At 46.3% G+C, this 16,530-nt stretch overlaps 1 protein-coding gene across 2 annotated transcripts; it reads right to left on the bottom strand.

Moving 5' to 3' along the window:
* Window positions 1–4,202: 4,202 nt before the first annotated feature.
* On the bottom strand, window positions 4,203–13,367 carry LOC308519834 (tripartite motif-containing protein 75-like). 2 transcript variants are annotated; one of them, XM_081092125.1, is made up of 3 exons: window positions 12,530–13,367; window positions 8,513–8,622; window positions 4,203–7,640 (listed from the first exon to the last, which is right to left on the bottom strand). In XM_081092125.1, the coding sequence occupies exon 3, from the start codon at window positions 7,283–7,285 to the stop codon at window positions 5,921–5,923; it is 1,365 nt and encodes a 454-aa protein (XP_080948251.1). In that variant the 5' UTR covers window positions 7,286–7,640; window positions 8,513–8,622; window positions 12,530–13,367; the 3' UTR covers window positions 4,203–5,920. The 2 variants fall into 2 exon arrangements, with proteins under 2 accessions (XP_080948251.1, XP_080948250.1); XM_081092124.1 differs by having other exon boundaries at window positions 4,203–7,390; window positions 12,530–12,619.
* Between the last annotated feature and the right edge of the window lie 3,163 nt (window positions 13,368–16,530).

Here is a 16,530-nt window from a genome sequence, read left to right on the forward strand (position 1 = left end):
ATTTCCTATTCTAAAAGATACTATCAATGTAGAATAATCATCTCCTTAAGTCAATTCCATTGGGATTCTGTTTCCCCCCACAAAGTGTTTCTGTCTTCTAACCTTTACTACACACTGAAATAGAATTTACAATCCCAACAGTGAATCCATTACAAATAAGATAAATTAGCCCTGGAGAAGACATATATTTTCTGGAAAATGTCCGTAGAAAAATGAATGTGAAAGGTCCTTTGGTGACAACTCAGAGGAAAATGAGGAAAGTGTTATATGATGCTGAAGAAAAGGTGGTTGTTGTTGTAAAGGGCCAGAAACTATAGCTTAGTTGTGTAGTACTGTTGTGTGGAAGGCAGACTTTGTAAGTGATAAACTGCTAAGGAGAGTAATTCTCTGGGGGTGGAGTCTTCATCCTCTGGATCCATATTATTCTTACTTTAAGAATTATAAGAGGAGAACCAAGATGGCGGCATAGGTTAACGCCGGAGTTTGCTGCCTTGAACAACTACTTCAAAAGTGAAACTAAAAAACGGAATGGACATCACCCAGAACCACAGGAACGCTGGCTGAGTGGAAGTCCTACAACTAGGAGGAAAGAGAAACGCATACGGACACTCAGAGGAGGCGCAGTGCTGAAGTCAAATTCTGAGGTGCAGAGTGCGCGGAGCGGGCTGGCGGCGGAGGGCGCGGTTGGCATTTTCAATCGGGAGGGAGTCGCAGACTCTTGAGCTCCAGATACAGGCGAGTCTTTAGGGACCCAGACTCAAACGGGAGAAGCGGGACTGTCTGGCTTCGGTCAGAGCAAGTGCAGCTTTCTCTCCGAGGTTTGCAGCAGGTGCTGGGACTCAGAGAGGCAGAGCCCCTGGGGACAGGACTGAGAGCCGCCATAACTGCTCTCTCAGGCCCACCCTGTTGATCCTGTGCGACCCGCCCTGCCCAAGCCCTGCACAGAGGCATGTGCCGGATAGCCTCAGGCAAACGCCAGATTAGCACCTCCCTAGAGGACAGAAGTTCTCTCACTGCAGACACAGCTGATTCTCAGAGCCACTTGGCCTGGAGGTCAAACCCTCCCTGGTATTAGCTACAACAATCAAGGTTTAACTATAAGACTGCGCACAAAGACCACTAGGGGGTGCACCAAGGAAGCATAACAAAATGCGGAGACAAAGAAACAGGACAAAATTGTCAATGGAAGATACAGAGTTCAGAACCACACTTTTAAGGTCTCTCAAGAACTGTTTAGAAGCCGCCAATAAACTTAATGAGATCTACAAAACTAATGAGACCCTCGATGTTATATTTAGGGAACCAACTAGAAATTAAGCATACACGGACTGAAATAACGAATATTATACAGACTCCCGACAGCAGACCAGAGGAGCGCAAGAATCAAGTCAATGATTTGAAATGCGAGGAAGCAAAAAACACCCAACCGGAAAAGCAAAATGAAAAAAGAATCCAAAAATGCGAGGATAGTGTAAGGAGCCTCTGGGACAGCTTCAAGCGTACCAACATCAGAATTATAGGGGTGCCAGAAGATGAGAGAGAGCAAGATATTGAAAACCTATTTGAAGAAATAATGACAGAAAACTTCCCCCACCTGGTGAAAGAAATGGACTTACAGGTCCAAGAAGCGCGGAGAACCCCAAACAAAAGGAATCCAAAGAGGACCACACCAAGACACATCATAGTTAAAATGCCAAGAGCAAAAGATAAAGAGAGAATCTTAAAAACAGCAAGAGAAAGAAACTCAGTTACCTACAAGGGAATACCCATACGACTGTCAGCTGATTTCTCAACAGAAACTTTGCAGGCCAGAAGGGAGTGGCAAGAAATATTCAAAGTGATGAATACCAAGTACCTACAACCAAGATTACTTTATCCAGCAAAGCTATCATTCAGAATTGAAGGTCAGATAAAGAGCTTCACAGATAAGGAAAAGCTAAAGGAGTTCATCACCACCAAACCATGATTATATGAAATGCTGAAAGGTATCCTTTAAGAAGAGGAAGAGGAAGAAAAAGGTAAAGATACAAATTATGAACAACAAATATGCATCTATCAACAAGTGAATCTAAGAATCAAGTGAATAAATAATCTGATGAACAGAATGAACTGGTGATTATAATAGAATCAGGGACATAGAAAGGGAATGGACTGACTATTCTTGGGGGGGAAAGGAGTGTGGGAGATTCGGGAAGAGACTGGACAAAAATCGTGCACCTATGGATGAGGACAGTGGATGGGGAGTGAGGGCGGAGGGTGGGGCGGGAACTGGGAGGAGGGGAGTTATGGGGGGGAAAAAAGAGGAACAAATGTAATAATCTGAACAATAAAGATTTAATTAAAAAAAAAAAAAGAATTATAGTTCATGTACCATGTATAACTGAAATTTAAACCAGTGATGTACTTGGGTTAAGTAACCATACCAACTGAATTTTGTGCCTGTTGAAACATTGTTACATATGAATTGCTTTTGTGAGTTTCTGCTATAAACATACCATAATGCCACCACTGGTTTTCACACATGCCACACCATTCATTTATAGTAAGTAACTCCTAGGGCCCTGGCCAGTGTGGTTCAGGTGACTGAGCATTGTCCCATGGCCCAAAAGGTGGCCAGTTTGATTACCGGTCAGGACACATGCCCAGGTTGCAATTTCAATCCCAGCTGTAGCATGTATAGGAGGCAACCAAATGATATTTCTCTCTCTCTCTCTCCCTCTCCCTTTCCCACACTCTAAAAACAATAAAAACATTTTTTAAATATATATTTGTATTGATTTCAGAGAGGCAGAGAGAGATAGAAACATCAATGATGAGAGAGAATCATTGATTGGCTGCCTCCTGCACACCCCCCACTGGGAACTGATCCGCAACCCAGGCATATGCCCTTGACCGGAATCGAACCCGAAACCCTTCAGTCTGCAGGCCGACACTCTATCCACTGAGCCAAGCCAGATAGGGCTCAATAAAAACATTTTTAACAAACAGATCCTAAAAACTATTTTTTAAAAGGTAGCTAGGAGCTCTAGCTGGTTTTGCTCAGTGGTTAGAGCATTGGCCTTCAGATTGAATTGCCATGGGTTCCATGGATTCCATGGGTTCCAGGGCACATGCTGGGGTTTTAGGCTCTATCCTCAGTGGAGGGCGTGCAGGAGGCTGCCGATCCATGATTCTCTCTCAACACTGATGTTTCTGTCTTTCTCTCCCTCTCCCTTCCTCTCTGAAATAAATGAAATATATATTTTTAAAAAAGGTAGCTCTGAGGCTACTTGTCAACAGAAGTCTCTCCCAATTATGTTTTTTTATGCCATTATATTCAGACATTAGTTTCAATGATTCTTTTTCTAATGATTCACCATTTTTCAAAATAATAGTGCTTTATATTTCTAACAAATAATGTTTTAAGATTTTACTTAAATATCTTCTTTATAGGTGGCGTTATTGAACAACTGCTATAGGGTTAAGTCAAACTACTGTAAATTCCTATGGTAATATTTTTACCAGCTCTAATGACTTTTCATTCTAGCACTCATCATTAATGTACATTTCACTGATGTCTAATTGGATTCAGGAGTTATGGCAAACAATAGCTTTTCACCTCACAGTACATGCATTCGTCTTCATCCTTTGCAGCGAAGTAGGGCCTTGCAATGACTTCTAGAAAATGGAAAAGGAGAAAAGTGTGTCTTTTCCTGGTGTTGGCCTTCAATGCTCAGGGTGGCCCTTCAATGCTCCCTCTTTCTCTAGCTGTACTGACCTAGTGCTGTAGCAACACATGACTGAGGGAGTTAGATCCGTGGGTGGGTAATGGAGCTGCCCTGCTGGCCTATATTACACTTTGCAAGAGTAAGCATCTGAGCCCAGCCGGGTGTAGCTCAGCGGTTGAGATTGACCCAGGAACCAGGAGGTCACCAGTTTGATTCCCGATCAGGGCATATGATCAGGTTGCGGGCTCGATCCCCAGTGTGGGGTGTGCAGGAGGCAGCCAATCAATGATTCTCTCTCATCACTGATGTTTCTATCTCTCTCTCCCTCTCTGAAATCAATAAAAACATATTTTTAAAAAAAGAGTAAGCATCTGAGATTACCACAGCATCGCATGGCTACTCTGGTCAGTGCAAGGGTTCTCTTGTACTTCAATAAAAGCTCTGCTGAGCATCTTTTTCAAGTTATGGAGACACAAATAGTACAGAGATATGCATAGTAAAACTTTATTTCCAAACATTGTAAATAATACCATACAGGTATCGACACAGAAGCATGTTCTCAAAGGTTGACAATTTCCCATTAGGTCAAAAATGAGCATGTGACCTTTACAGGTCATACAGTGGTTGTAAAATGTAGGTTTATTGCCCTGGCCAAGTGGCTCCATTCCTTGGAATGTCTTGTCATACAACAAAAATTGGGCAGGTTTGATTCTCAGTCAGGGCACACAGGCTTCGGGTTCAATCCATGTTCAGGGTGAGTACAGGAAGCAACTGATGGATGCTTCTCTCTCACAATGATGTATCTCACACACACACACACCTCTCACTCCCTTCCTCTTTCTATGTATCAATAAACATCATTAGGTGAGAATTTTACTTTATTTTAAATATATTTTTACTGATTACAGTGAGGAAGGAGGAGGGAGAGTTAGAAACATTAGTGATGAGAGAGAATCCTTGACAGGCCGCCTCATGCACACCCCATACTGGGGGATTCAGCCCACAACCTGAGCATGTGCCCTGACTGAGAATTGAACCAAACTGTGACTTCCTGGTTCATAGGTTGATGCTCAACCACTGAACTATTCCATCTAGGCTCAGGTGAGAATTTTTAAAAAGGTATGTTTACAGTTGTTAGCATGCAAAAGTTTATTCTCGGATTATTTGTTATTAATTACTGTACATATTTGTAACACTATTGTCAACCTGCTTTTGCTCAGCCTTGCACATGACATTTTTAAAATATATTTTATTGATTTTTTACAAAGAGGAAGGGAGAGGGATAGTTAGAAAGATCCATGAGAAAGAAACATCAATCAGCTGCCTCCTGTACACTCCCTACTGGGTATGTGCCCGCAAACAAGGTACATACCCTTGACCAGAATCGAACCTGGGACCCTTCAGTCCTCAGGCCAACGCTCTATCCACTGAGCCAAACTGGTTAGGGCCATGAACATGAAATTTTTATAAAACAGGCAAAATATTATAAAACAGGAGACAAAAGCAAGACGATTAGAATTACCCAAAAAATTACATGGAAAATAATAGTCAATAGAATGTTTCTTATGGAAACTTCTGACTTAGGTCAGTCAAATCTACAACACAGCCTCCATAAAACTCAGCAAATGCAGCACAATCTGCAAGGACACCCTTGCCTAGAGAACCAGGGTGTGTTACCACACAAAGCCAGAGGAGGAAGCCCTGGTGGGGTGCTTCATATCTGGAAAAATCCTGCTCACAATGTCAATGGTGGTGACCAGCTTATATAGGCAGGGTGGAAGCCATGCAAAATTGGTTTCAAATGTTCACACTGATGATAACATATCAGAAGAATATGAAAAGTTTATTACTCACATGATGAGGTTTTCAGGGGAGAGAAGGGTGGATATTAGAATAGGTCCCAAAATGACAGAGCACAGGGAAAGGGGTCTAGCTTGTGGTGTTCATGTTGGTTACTGGGTGCTGTTGTTGGGAGCCTGCTGACACTGATGGAAACTTGCTTGATTGGAACTTCCCCCCTGCACCCAAGGATGGAGCACCTGGACTTTCTCATTAGCTTTCTCAGGTGTAAGGTTAGGGAGGAGAGAAGGGTGAGTCCTTAAAGCTTTCAACATTCAAAAATCAAAACTGGAATCAGGATCTTTATAAGTATTCTTTTCAATAACAAGGGAAGAAACTAAGCACATACAAAATTTCTTCCAAATTGTTCATCACTAGACTCTGATGATACTGATTGTAAGACTTTCTGGAGAAGATGCAATGGAGAAATAAGGCATAAGTTTCTCTGTAAACATGTCAGTAAATGCAAACAAGTATGACCTGCTACTCAAATTATAAAATGAAACCTCTCCCAACTCATAGTCCAGAAAAATGCCAATCTTATGATGTCCTAAAAGGCCAAACATACCAGCCCGCTGCTTATATCGCCAGCAGCCATTGCTTGGCAATGGTTTTATGGGAGTATTTCTGGGGAAAGATTCTTTACACACACCAAAGGACCATGCACCTATACCTCTTACTTCTACCTGCCAAAAATGCCTGCCAGCATCAAATCCCTCAGAACTCAGGACAGCTGGGTAAGAAGTGTGTGCCTGGGGATTAGAAAGACCAACTGATGTCCTATAGGTCACACTTTTTCTATCTCTTGAGATAATGAGACTTGGATGGGCAGTTTCAGGATCCAGTGTCAAATCTGCCTGAAATATGTGGATCATTTTATGCAGGCCCAAGTAATGTGGGGGGAGAGTGAAAATCTTCTTCTTTAATTCATATGAAAACACTGCTGGGGTCTCTAGCTTTTCATACCTATTGTGGATATCTTCAATACCTGTGAGTAAATCCACATCTGCTTGCAAATACTTCTCTGCTATTTCACTTAAAAACTTGTTTAGTATGAACATATGGTTTGAAACTTGCCTTCCATTTTCAGTTAGTTTTTCTTCAACATCCTTCTCGTCTATAAATAGATCAGCATTAAGTACACTGTGCTCTACTTGTAAGGAACACTTCAGTTCTTTACATTCATACTGTAATTCTTTCCTCCAGTTTTCCATCTTTTTCTGCACTTCAAATTCTTTTGCAATTTGGTTTTCATATTCCGTTTCAGCATCTTCAACCTCCACCAACAGCGCCCCAATGTATCTTTTGAGTTTCCTCCTATAACTAGCAGCAGCTTCCTCAATGGGTATCAGGGAGTGATCCTGGTGGTCTAAGGGGACCTTGCAATGAGGACATAACAATTCCTGGGCGTTGTCACAAAAAAATTTCAAAACCTCATTGTGCTTCCCACACAGGGGTTTTTCTTCCTGTAATTTCCTCTGGCTCCCTGTGGTGGGAATCTGCTTAACAATCTCAATCATGTGACATAATTGGGTGTTCCTCTTCAATTTCCTGTCAGGACAGTGGTGGAGGCAGACAGGACAGGGGAAGGTGCCCTGTAGACCTTCCCAGCGCTGGTGGATGCAGGAGGGACAGAAGGTGTGCCCACATTCAATGGTCACTGGGTCTGTCAGGTAATCCAGGCAGATGGGACAGCTGGCCTCTGCCTGGAGCTCAGTCAGGGAGGCCGCAGACTCCATTGTGCAATGAACGTATCTGACCCAAGACAGTCTTTTTAATCAGTGTGATCCTCCAGGAGTGAGAAAAATGAGTATGTGATCTTGGCAGGTCATACAGACTCCCACCTGGAATTTAAGGGGAGTTCATTAAACATTAGTCTGCTGCCTCCTGCACCCCCTCTGTTCAAATTTCCAGAAGCTGAGGTCTGCTCTCTGTGCAATGCAGTAGGAGAGTCCAAAAAGAGTCCCAGTTTTCAGCTGATGCCCAGACTTCCTGTCACTCTTGCCTGTATTTAATGCCTTTTCCCCCAATTAAACATGGGCTGTGGAGTCCTTGTGGTCAAAACCCCAGCACAATCTAAGTCATATGTGGTTTCTGTGGACAGAACAATATTGCCATTTAAAGAACAGTTCAATCAGCGATTAATCCTTATATCCCTATATGAAAAAGTACCTCTGGCTGATTTGGCTCAGTAGCTACAGCATCAGTCTGCAGACTGGAGGGTTCTGGGATCAATTCTGACCCAGGGCACATTCCCAGGTTTCAGGCTCAATATCCCGCCCCTGCCCCGCAAGTAGGGGATGTGCAGGAGGCAGACAATCAATGATACTCTCTCATCATTGATGTTTCCATCTCTCTCTTTCCCTTCCTCTCTGAAATCAATGAAAAATATATTTTAAAAAAAAGAATATGGTTCCTTAAATGTTAAAAAGAAAAAGTATCTATGGTAAACAAAATTATTTACCAGGACAATATTTAAGGAGGAGTTAGCAATGGAGACTATCATCTATTTTGCAACTCTAAAGGAATTAATTGTTGTAGGGAAATGTATCATTGGCCTCAACTAAAAAGAGTAACAAAATACATATCATAGAATTGTTGAGGAGAATACATAACACTATTTGTGAAGAAGTTTTGACAAAAAAAAAGAATCTAAATCTCCACAGAGTTCAAACCACCTATTTACAGGAAATATAAGAATGGAGAAACCTGTGAAGGATAATCTTGTTAAATTTAGGAGTTAACTTGATTGAGCCACAGGAGATGCAGATAGCAGGTGAAACACTAGTTCTGGGTGTGACTATGAGATTTCTGGGAGAGATTAGTATTTGAATCTGTGGATGAACAAAGCAGATGGCCCTCCCCAATGTCAGTGGGGATCATCCACTCCACTGAGGGCCTGAAGAGACCAAAAACTGGGGAAAGGTTGAATTCACTCTGCTGGATGAATAAGCTAGCACACTCACCTCCTGGCCTGGGTGCTGCTGGTTCTCAGCCCTTCAGACCCACACTGGAATCGGTATATCTGTTCTCATTCTCTGCTCTTCCAACTGCACCACCTTCTTTCCTGGGTCTCCTGCTGGCAGAATACAGATCATGAGACATCTCAGGCCTCACAACCTTGTGAGGCAATAATCTACACTAATAAAAGGAAAAGATACGAATTGACCGTACCTTCGCTATGCCCCAGGCAACGCCCACCAGCCAATCAGAGTGACTATATGCAAATTAACCCAACCAAGATGGCAGTCGGCAGCCACTGAGCTGAAGCAGGAGGCTTGGTTGCCCTGGTGATGGAGGAAGCCAAGCTTCCCACCTGCCCTGAGCCAGCTGTGGCTTCTGCTCATGGCAACAAAGTTTCAATTATAGAAGACAAATAAATCCCAGATACCTGCTTCCAGCCAGCCTCCACTGGGAGCTTGGGTGGATGGGGGCCATGGCCAGCCTGCAAACAGCCATCAGCCCCTCACCCAGGATGGCCACATCCTCATGGGGTGAGGGTCCCCGCTGGGGGGCTTGGCCAGTCTACAAACAGCCCTCAGCCCCTCACCCAAGCTGACCAGGCACCCCAGTGGGGACCCCCATCCTGAAGGGGCTGTGGCCAGCCTGCAAACAGCCACCAGTCACTCGCCCAGACTGGCCAGGCACCCCAGCAAGACCCCCCCACCCTGAAGGGACTGTGGCCAGCCTGCAAACAGCCATCATCCAGTCACCCAGGCTGGTCAGGCACCCCAGCAGGACCCCCCCTCCCTGAAGGGGGTGTGGCCAGCCTGAAAACGGCCCTCAGCCCCTCATCCAGGCTGTCCAGGCACTCCAGCGGGGACCCCCACCCTGAAGGGGGTGTGGCCAGTCTGAAAACAGCCCTAAGCCCCTCACCCAGGCTGGCCAGGCACCCCAGTAGGGACCCCCACCCTGATCCGGGACACCCTTCAGGGCAAACCAGCCGGCCCCCACTCATGCACCAGGCCTATATTTTTATATAATAAAAGGGTAATATGCAAATTGACCCTAACAGCAGAACAACTGAGAATGACTGGTCACTATGACACACACTGACCACCAGGGGGCAGATGCTCAATGCAGGAGATGCCCTCTGGTGGTCAGTGAGCTCCCACAGGGGGAGCTCTGCTCAGCCACAAGCCAGGCTGATGGCTGCCAGTACATCGGTGGTGGTGGGAGCCTCTCCCACCTCCTCAGCAGCACTAAGGATGTCCAACTGCAGCTTAGGTCTGCTCCCCTCTGGCAAGTGGACATCCCCCGAGGGCTCCCGGGCTGCCAGAGGGATGTCTTACTGCCAATCCCCCAGGAAGCGGGCCTAAGCCAGCAGGTGGACATCCTCCGAGGGGTCCCAGACTGCGAGAGGGTACAGGCCGGGCTAAAGACCGCCCCCCCGCCCCCAACCCCCAGTGCACAAATTTTTGTGCACCGGGCCTCTAGTTTTTAGTAAAAGTCTTTTTCTAGACTCATACTATTGGCTCTGTTTCTCTGGTAAATATTAATATACTGAGTAAGTAATTAGTAAAATCTGCACTGTGATAAACTACTAAAAGTCGACCATGTTTTTCGACACAAAAGTAAAAAGATAATACCTGTGAAGGAAAAATACAGACATTTAAAGTACATGTAGAGAGCATAATAACCAATTACAATATATAAACTTAATTTCATTTCACCTTGAAATACTTAGCCAAAATTTAACTTGTAAGTTAGATATCTGTAGGTAAAAAGAATTTAATGATGATTGTGTTAGGTTGAGATAATGAATGGCATTAGAAGTTTGTAAGTCAAGTCTTTCAGAAATATATAATGAAAAATTTATGAGTGTGATTATGTTATATCTTTGGATTTGTTTCACAAAAATGGCAAGAACTAGGTAAGGAGTGGCAAAAAGTTCATAAGTATAGTACCTGGGTTCACAATATTCTCTCTCCTATTATATGTACCTAAAATATTCCTTGATTTTAAAAAGTTCTTTTAATTCAACTTCTGTGATTCTCTGTTCTATTCTAGGTATTTTCTCCTACTCCTTTCTTTAAACGTCACCTCTTTCCATTCATCTCAAAGCTCTCAGATCCATTCCATCTCTTTTCTTCCTCACAGTTGTTTCAAACTGGTCCCCTTTCTCCTCCACTCCAAATCCATCACATTCTGGGTTCCCACTTCCCATCCACACCCAAATCTCCCACAATAATATAAATTGAGACTGAGAAAAGACAAGAAAGGCATTAAAATTCCATCTGCTTCTATGTTATGTGAGTCGGATTTTAAATCTGATCTCAGACTACCTGTGTCACTGGGATGGGTTCTTTGAACCCCTTTTCTTTCAGGAACACATAGAACAAGGAAAATAACACTCAGCTTTCCTTTTAATTTTGTGTCAGCATAAACATAAATAAACCTCTTGAAACCTGTGGTTTTAAACAATAAGAGTGAGACACAGAACTTCAGAATTTCTGCATAGTATTTCCATTTCTCTTCTATGAAATATACTTAGTCTTTGTCCTTCATTTCTGGCACAGAGCTCCTAAAACCCCTGAAATTTCCTGAGTGATTGGTAGGAGTATATTTTAATAGTTATTAGGAGCCCCCTTTGAGCACATCTGAATTTATATCGATAATGTGACAGCAAGGGGCAAGATGGACACCCAGTAGCTTGGTCACCAAAAAGACCAACTGATGAGATTAGAACTTTGGGCCCCACCCACCCAATTCTGGGAGGTCAGGCGGGGGCTAGAGATTAACTTCTGTGAAAACAGTACAAACAGCTGGAGATTTGAAGAGTGTCTGCAAATGCCAGAAGGGTGGCACACTCGTTCCACAGGGACGGAAGCTCCTGCCCTCAATGTATTTCCAGATCTCTCCCTTTGTACCTCTTCACCTGGCTTGCCACCTGTATCCTTTATAATAAAGGTGGCAAACCTAAGTAAATGCCTGAGTTCTGTGAGCCCCACTAGCAAATAAATGGACCTCAAAGAGGGGCTGTGGGGACCTCTGATTTAAGCTGTTGGATCGGAAGCACAACTGGACTTTGGACCGGCTTCTGCATGGGGATCTGACGCTGTGGGGTCTCGTTTCACATTCACCCGTCAGTGCCTGCTGCTTCTTGGAGAATCGCGTGGTGGTGCATCATCCTTATGTGGATATTTAATTGTAGGTCTGCTGATTTTTCTCAACTCTGACAAAATGCATTTAATGTACAAATTCACGTTGAAGTCCTTGGAACACTGAATACCTCATGATTTCACCAAAACAAATTCCACAGTTTGTTGCAGAGTAAAAAGGGAACATATGAAGCTATAAAATATCAGTAAATATTCCGTCGTCAAATAAGTAATTACACACCCGTGTGTAAAACCTTAACTAGAGCCCAGCCAGGTGGCTCAGGGCCTGAGCCTCGGCCTGTGGACCAGGAGGTCGGGCTCGGGCAGGAGCCGGGGCTGCGGCTCAGTCCCCAGTGGGGGGCCCGCGGGAGGCAGCCGATCAATCGTTCTCTCTCCCCCGCTTCCTCTCTGAAATGAACAAATATATTCTAAAGAACAGCACCTTACACCGGGAGTCCACGGAGAAGGAAAACGGCACGGCCACGAGCCAAGCGCCTGCACCAGCAGGTCCTCACCAGGGGCCCGGGCCTCGGCCGCGGCTGCCTGGGCTGTGGCCCCCGGGCCGCAGAAGCCGAGTCCCGTCCGCAGCCACAGCTGGGACTGCCCCTCCCCTCCGGCCTCCCCTCTGAGCCCACTGAGGGATCCATCCACTCGGCGGCCAGAGAACCTGTTCCAAATACCCGGTGAGCACCTGCGGCCGCCGGCAGCCCCTCCGCGCTCTGAGGGCCGTTTCCGCCATGGCCGCCGGCACCCACCTTGAGGGGCGGGAGGCGCCGGCGCGGGTCGCCGGGCCGCGCCCCCACCTCGGCCTCCCGCGGCCGCGCCCGCATCTGGTCCTTCCTTGTGTCCCGCCCACCCGCGGCCGGGGACCCGCTCACCTACCCTCTCCGCTCGGTCTCTGCTCCGTGTCCTGGAGGCCTGGGGTCGCCGAGCGCGCCTCCCTGCCCCGCACAGTCAGGGTCTTCCACATCCGGGTCAAAGGGCACGAAGCGCCCCAGTTTCCGTTCACTCTTGCGAACAGAATTTGAACGGGTCAGAGGCGGGGGCGGGCCTTAAGGTATCAAAGGGAGAAAAGAGGGGTCATATGTAATACTTTCCTCAATAACGATTAAAAGAAAGAAATTGCCTAAAAGTCTCATCCAGAGGTTGTCTTAATAGCTTCTGCCCTTAGAGGAGGTGTGTCCACAATCTGTCCTTGTCTCCGTTTTCTGATTCACAAAATCATCCTGCAGTTCTCAACCGCCACCGGCTCCCGCGCAGCAGACAAGCTCCCAGCAGCATCGGTTCTCCGTTCCCTGCTCACGGGGGCGACGGCGGCCTGTGGGTGCTGACGGTGAGGCGGGGCGGCGGCTGTGACAGGCCCAGGCTCCGCGCCCGGTGCTTGGAGAGAAAGGCCGGTGCTCGCTTGGGCAAACATGGATGTGATTTAATTTATATGTTTGTATCGAGAACATTGCTCTCAAATGAGAGCAATCTGCATATCCTACAACTGCCTGTGTTTCACACACTTTCATCCGGTATCAGCACATTGCTTTATTTATTTTTATTTTTTTCAATATGTTTTTTATTTTTATTTTAGTGAGAATGGTAAGGAGAGGCAGACAGAGTGAAACCCAGGTCCAGGCATGTGACCCCCTGGTTCATAAGTTGACCCTCAACCACTGAGCCAAACTGGTCCGGCTGATTGTAACCAACGATGTCACTTTGGTTGTCACCATCAGTGCAGGTACGTCCCTCTGTTCAAACGTTTTCCAGCAGGTGGTGCCAGACACTGTTCAGTGCGCAGGTCTGGACAAGAGGAATCTGTGTCCTGAAGCAAAGCCGCCCCCTCTCTCCTGGACAAATGGTCATCCACACTAAGACAGGCAAAGTCTGCATTGCTCTCTGTGTCTCTTCTCCCTGGATGGACGCTGACTATTGTCTCTGTGGCTAGGATTCTAATCATTAAGTTTTGGGGTGTTTTTTTAAATATATTTTATTGATTTTTTTACAGAGAGGAAGGGAGAGGGATAGAGAGCCAGAAACATTGATGAGAGAGAAACATCGATCAGCTGCCTCCTGCACACTCCCCACTGGGGATGTGCCTGCAACCAAGGCACATGCCCCTGACCGGAATCGAACCCGGGACCCTTGAGTCCACAGGCCGATGCTCTATCCACCGAGCCAAAACGGTCAGGGCTAATGATTAAGTTTTAAGTGAGCATGTAAAGTTTGAGTGGAGGAGTCAATGAATGAGTCGATAAGGAGTTGATGAACCACCAGTGGGTTCCACAGGGAAGGGAGGTGCTGTCGGTGCCAGGTGGGTGGTCCTGGCAGCATGAGTGCCTCACAGCCTCGGTGAGCAGGACTCTGGAAACAGCCAGAACCTTAGAACCTTGTGCAGGTTGACCACAGCCATCTCCTAGGGCTGGGAGGGGGCATGACCTGGGTGCAGTGTGTGTGTGTGAGGGGTGGGGGGGGGGCGCGAGAAGGATGGGGGTATCAGAGTGATCCAGAAACACGAAAGGCAATTACCTGGTCCCCAGCCTCCTGACAGGCACTTCCAGGAACCCCCAAATATGCCCCATGACTGACACTGTTAAGCAGCTTCCGTCCAAGAGGAGCCAGAGGAAAAAGCAAGAAGAGGACCCCCTGTGTGAGGAGCACCATGAGGTCGTGGCCCTGTTCTGTGAGGAGGACCTGGACCTGCTGTGTCCCAGTGCAGGGTCTCCTCCCACCACCAGGCACAGCCCCTGAGCAAGTGCAGCTAGTGCCACAGGAGGTCGCTCGACGGCCACACCGAGCCCCTGAGGGAGCAGGTTGAAGATGCTGCCAAGGGTTACAGGGGTGGGCAAACTTTTGGCTCGAGGGCCACAGTGGGTTCTTAAACTGGACCGGAGGGCCGGACCGAAAGCATGGATGGAGTGTTTGTGTGAACTAATATAAATTCAAAGTAAACATCATTACATAAAAGGGTACGGTCTTTTTTTTTTTTTTTAGTTTTATTCATTTCAAACGGGCCCCGGCCCGTGGGCCGTAGTTTGCCCACGGCTGGTTTAGAAATACAAGTCTCAAAATCATTTGAATTGCTTTTGAAGGTGGACAAGCAAATGGGGGAATTATACTCTGAGTTGCAACAGTTTGCGACTTTGCTAGGAAAAGAGAAGGAACTCTGCAAACCACAGGTCAAAGTCAGTGCTGTTCAAGGAAAACTGAATGAAAACGAAGTAACTGGAACCATCAGCAGCTGCACAGCGTCTGCTTGGCTGCGACTTCGCAGTTTCTCCTCCTGTGCGGCAGGCAGGTTCGGAGTTGTGTCTGTAAACTGCCCGTATCTGGGGAGGGGGATTGTGCCGTCACGGGAACAGGTCACAGCTTATTGTGAGGATGCAGGGAGCAAGGGATGGGCTGGACCCAGACCTCTGAAGCTGAAGGGTAAAGCCTCCCGTTCCTTGTCCTGTAGGCGCTGAGATGGCACATCCTGAAGAGGGGGTGACACAGGGGCCCAGAGTTACACATTCCTGGGTGAGAAAAGCAACAGGCCTCAGCCTTTCAGATTTCAGTTTCCTCAGCAAGAAAGATGGGATTAAATGTCTTTGGGAGGATTTAAAATGTGCAAAGAGATTGTGCCTATGACTTTATCTGGCCTGACTGAATCACAGGAGATCCCTCTGCCCTCCCACCAGCATCTCTGAACTTCCTCTCACCTCCACCCTGGCCCACCCCTTCCTCGCAGAGGAGGAGCCACCCTTCTTTGCTCCACCCTCTTATATAAATTCAGGTCAAGAGCTCATCACAGACCGTAAGATCTGGTGACAGACTGACTTCAAGGGCCCTTCTGGGAGAAAGGTCTCTGCGACCAGAGTTACCGACCGTTACCGACCGTCCCAGGACCGGCTGCTCAGAAGAGTCCGGAGGCGGAATTCATGTGGCTGCGGGAGGTAAGACCTGGGCTGGGCTTTCCTGAACACCCAGCTGAGATAGGCTGAGAAATTGTACATTGTAAGGGAATCCAAACTCGAATTTGGTTTTTTCTATTTATCTATTTATTTCAATTAAAATTGACATTCAATATTATATTAGTTTCACGTGGACAGGGTACTGGTCAGACATTTACATATACCTTACGAAGTGATTCGCCCATAGTAAGTATAGCACCCCCAACATTGTACATGGTTATTATACCATTACATATTCCCTGTAGGGTTTGACTTAATTAATTAATTTTATTGATAGGTTTTAGAGAGGATGAGAGAGAGATTGATTCATTGTTACAGTTATTTATGCATTTATTGGTTGATTCTTGCATATACCCTGACTGGGAATTGAACCCACCACCTTGTCTATCGGGATGCTCTGTAAACAACTGAACTACGCAACCAGGGCTGGGTTTGACTTAGTTTAAAGGACATGAGGTTTGCCCAACCAGTGTGGCTTAATGGTTGAGCATCGACCTATGACCCAGGAGGTCACAGTTCGATTCCTGGTCAGGGCACATGCCTGGGTTGCCCAGTGTGGGGTGTGCAGGAGGCAGCCAATCAATGATTCTCTCTGATCATTGATGTTTCTATCTTCCCTCTCCCTTCCTCTCTGAAATCAATTAGAACCAACAACAAAAAGAACATGAGGTTTATTATGATTTCATGGGCCCTTTCGAAGCCTTATACTGAGTCACCAAAATGCTCACTAAAAATCTGGATACCCAGATCTAACCCTTGAAAGGTTGGGAATGGGAATATCTGTGTGTGAGAAAGTGATGGCGAGTGTCCTCAGAGACCTCCCTCCTAGCAGTGGGTCCCAGGTGAGCTGGGCGGGAGATAATGTGGATGCAGAAGGCAGGAGCCTTGGTTTCCTGAGCCCAGGCTCCTGCAGGCCTTGATCCCACTTCCCAAGGGAATCCTAAC

This window comes from Myotis nattereri (genome assembly GCF_964212035.1).
Source record: "Myotis nattereri genome assembly, chromosome: 5".
Classification (NCBI taxonomy): domain Eukaryota; kingdom Metazoa; phylum Chordata; class Mammalia; order Chiroptera; family Vespertilionidae; genus Myotis; species Myotis nattereri.

Excerpts from the sequence above, each read along its gene's own strand:
- LOC308519834 (XM_081092125.1), bottom strand. The coding sequence starts at position 7,285 with ATGGAGTCTGCGGCCTCCCTGACTGAGCTCCAGGCAGAGGCCAGCTGT.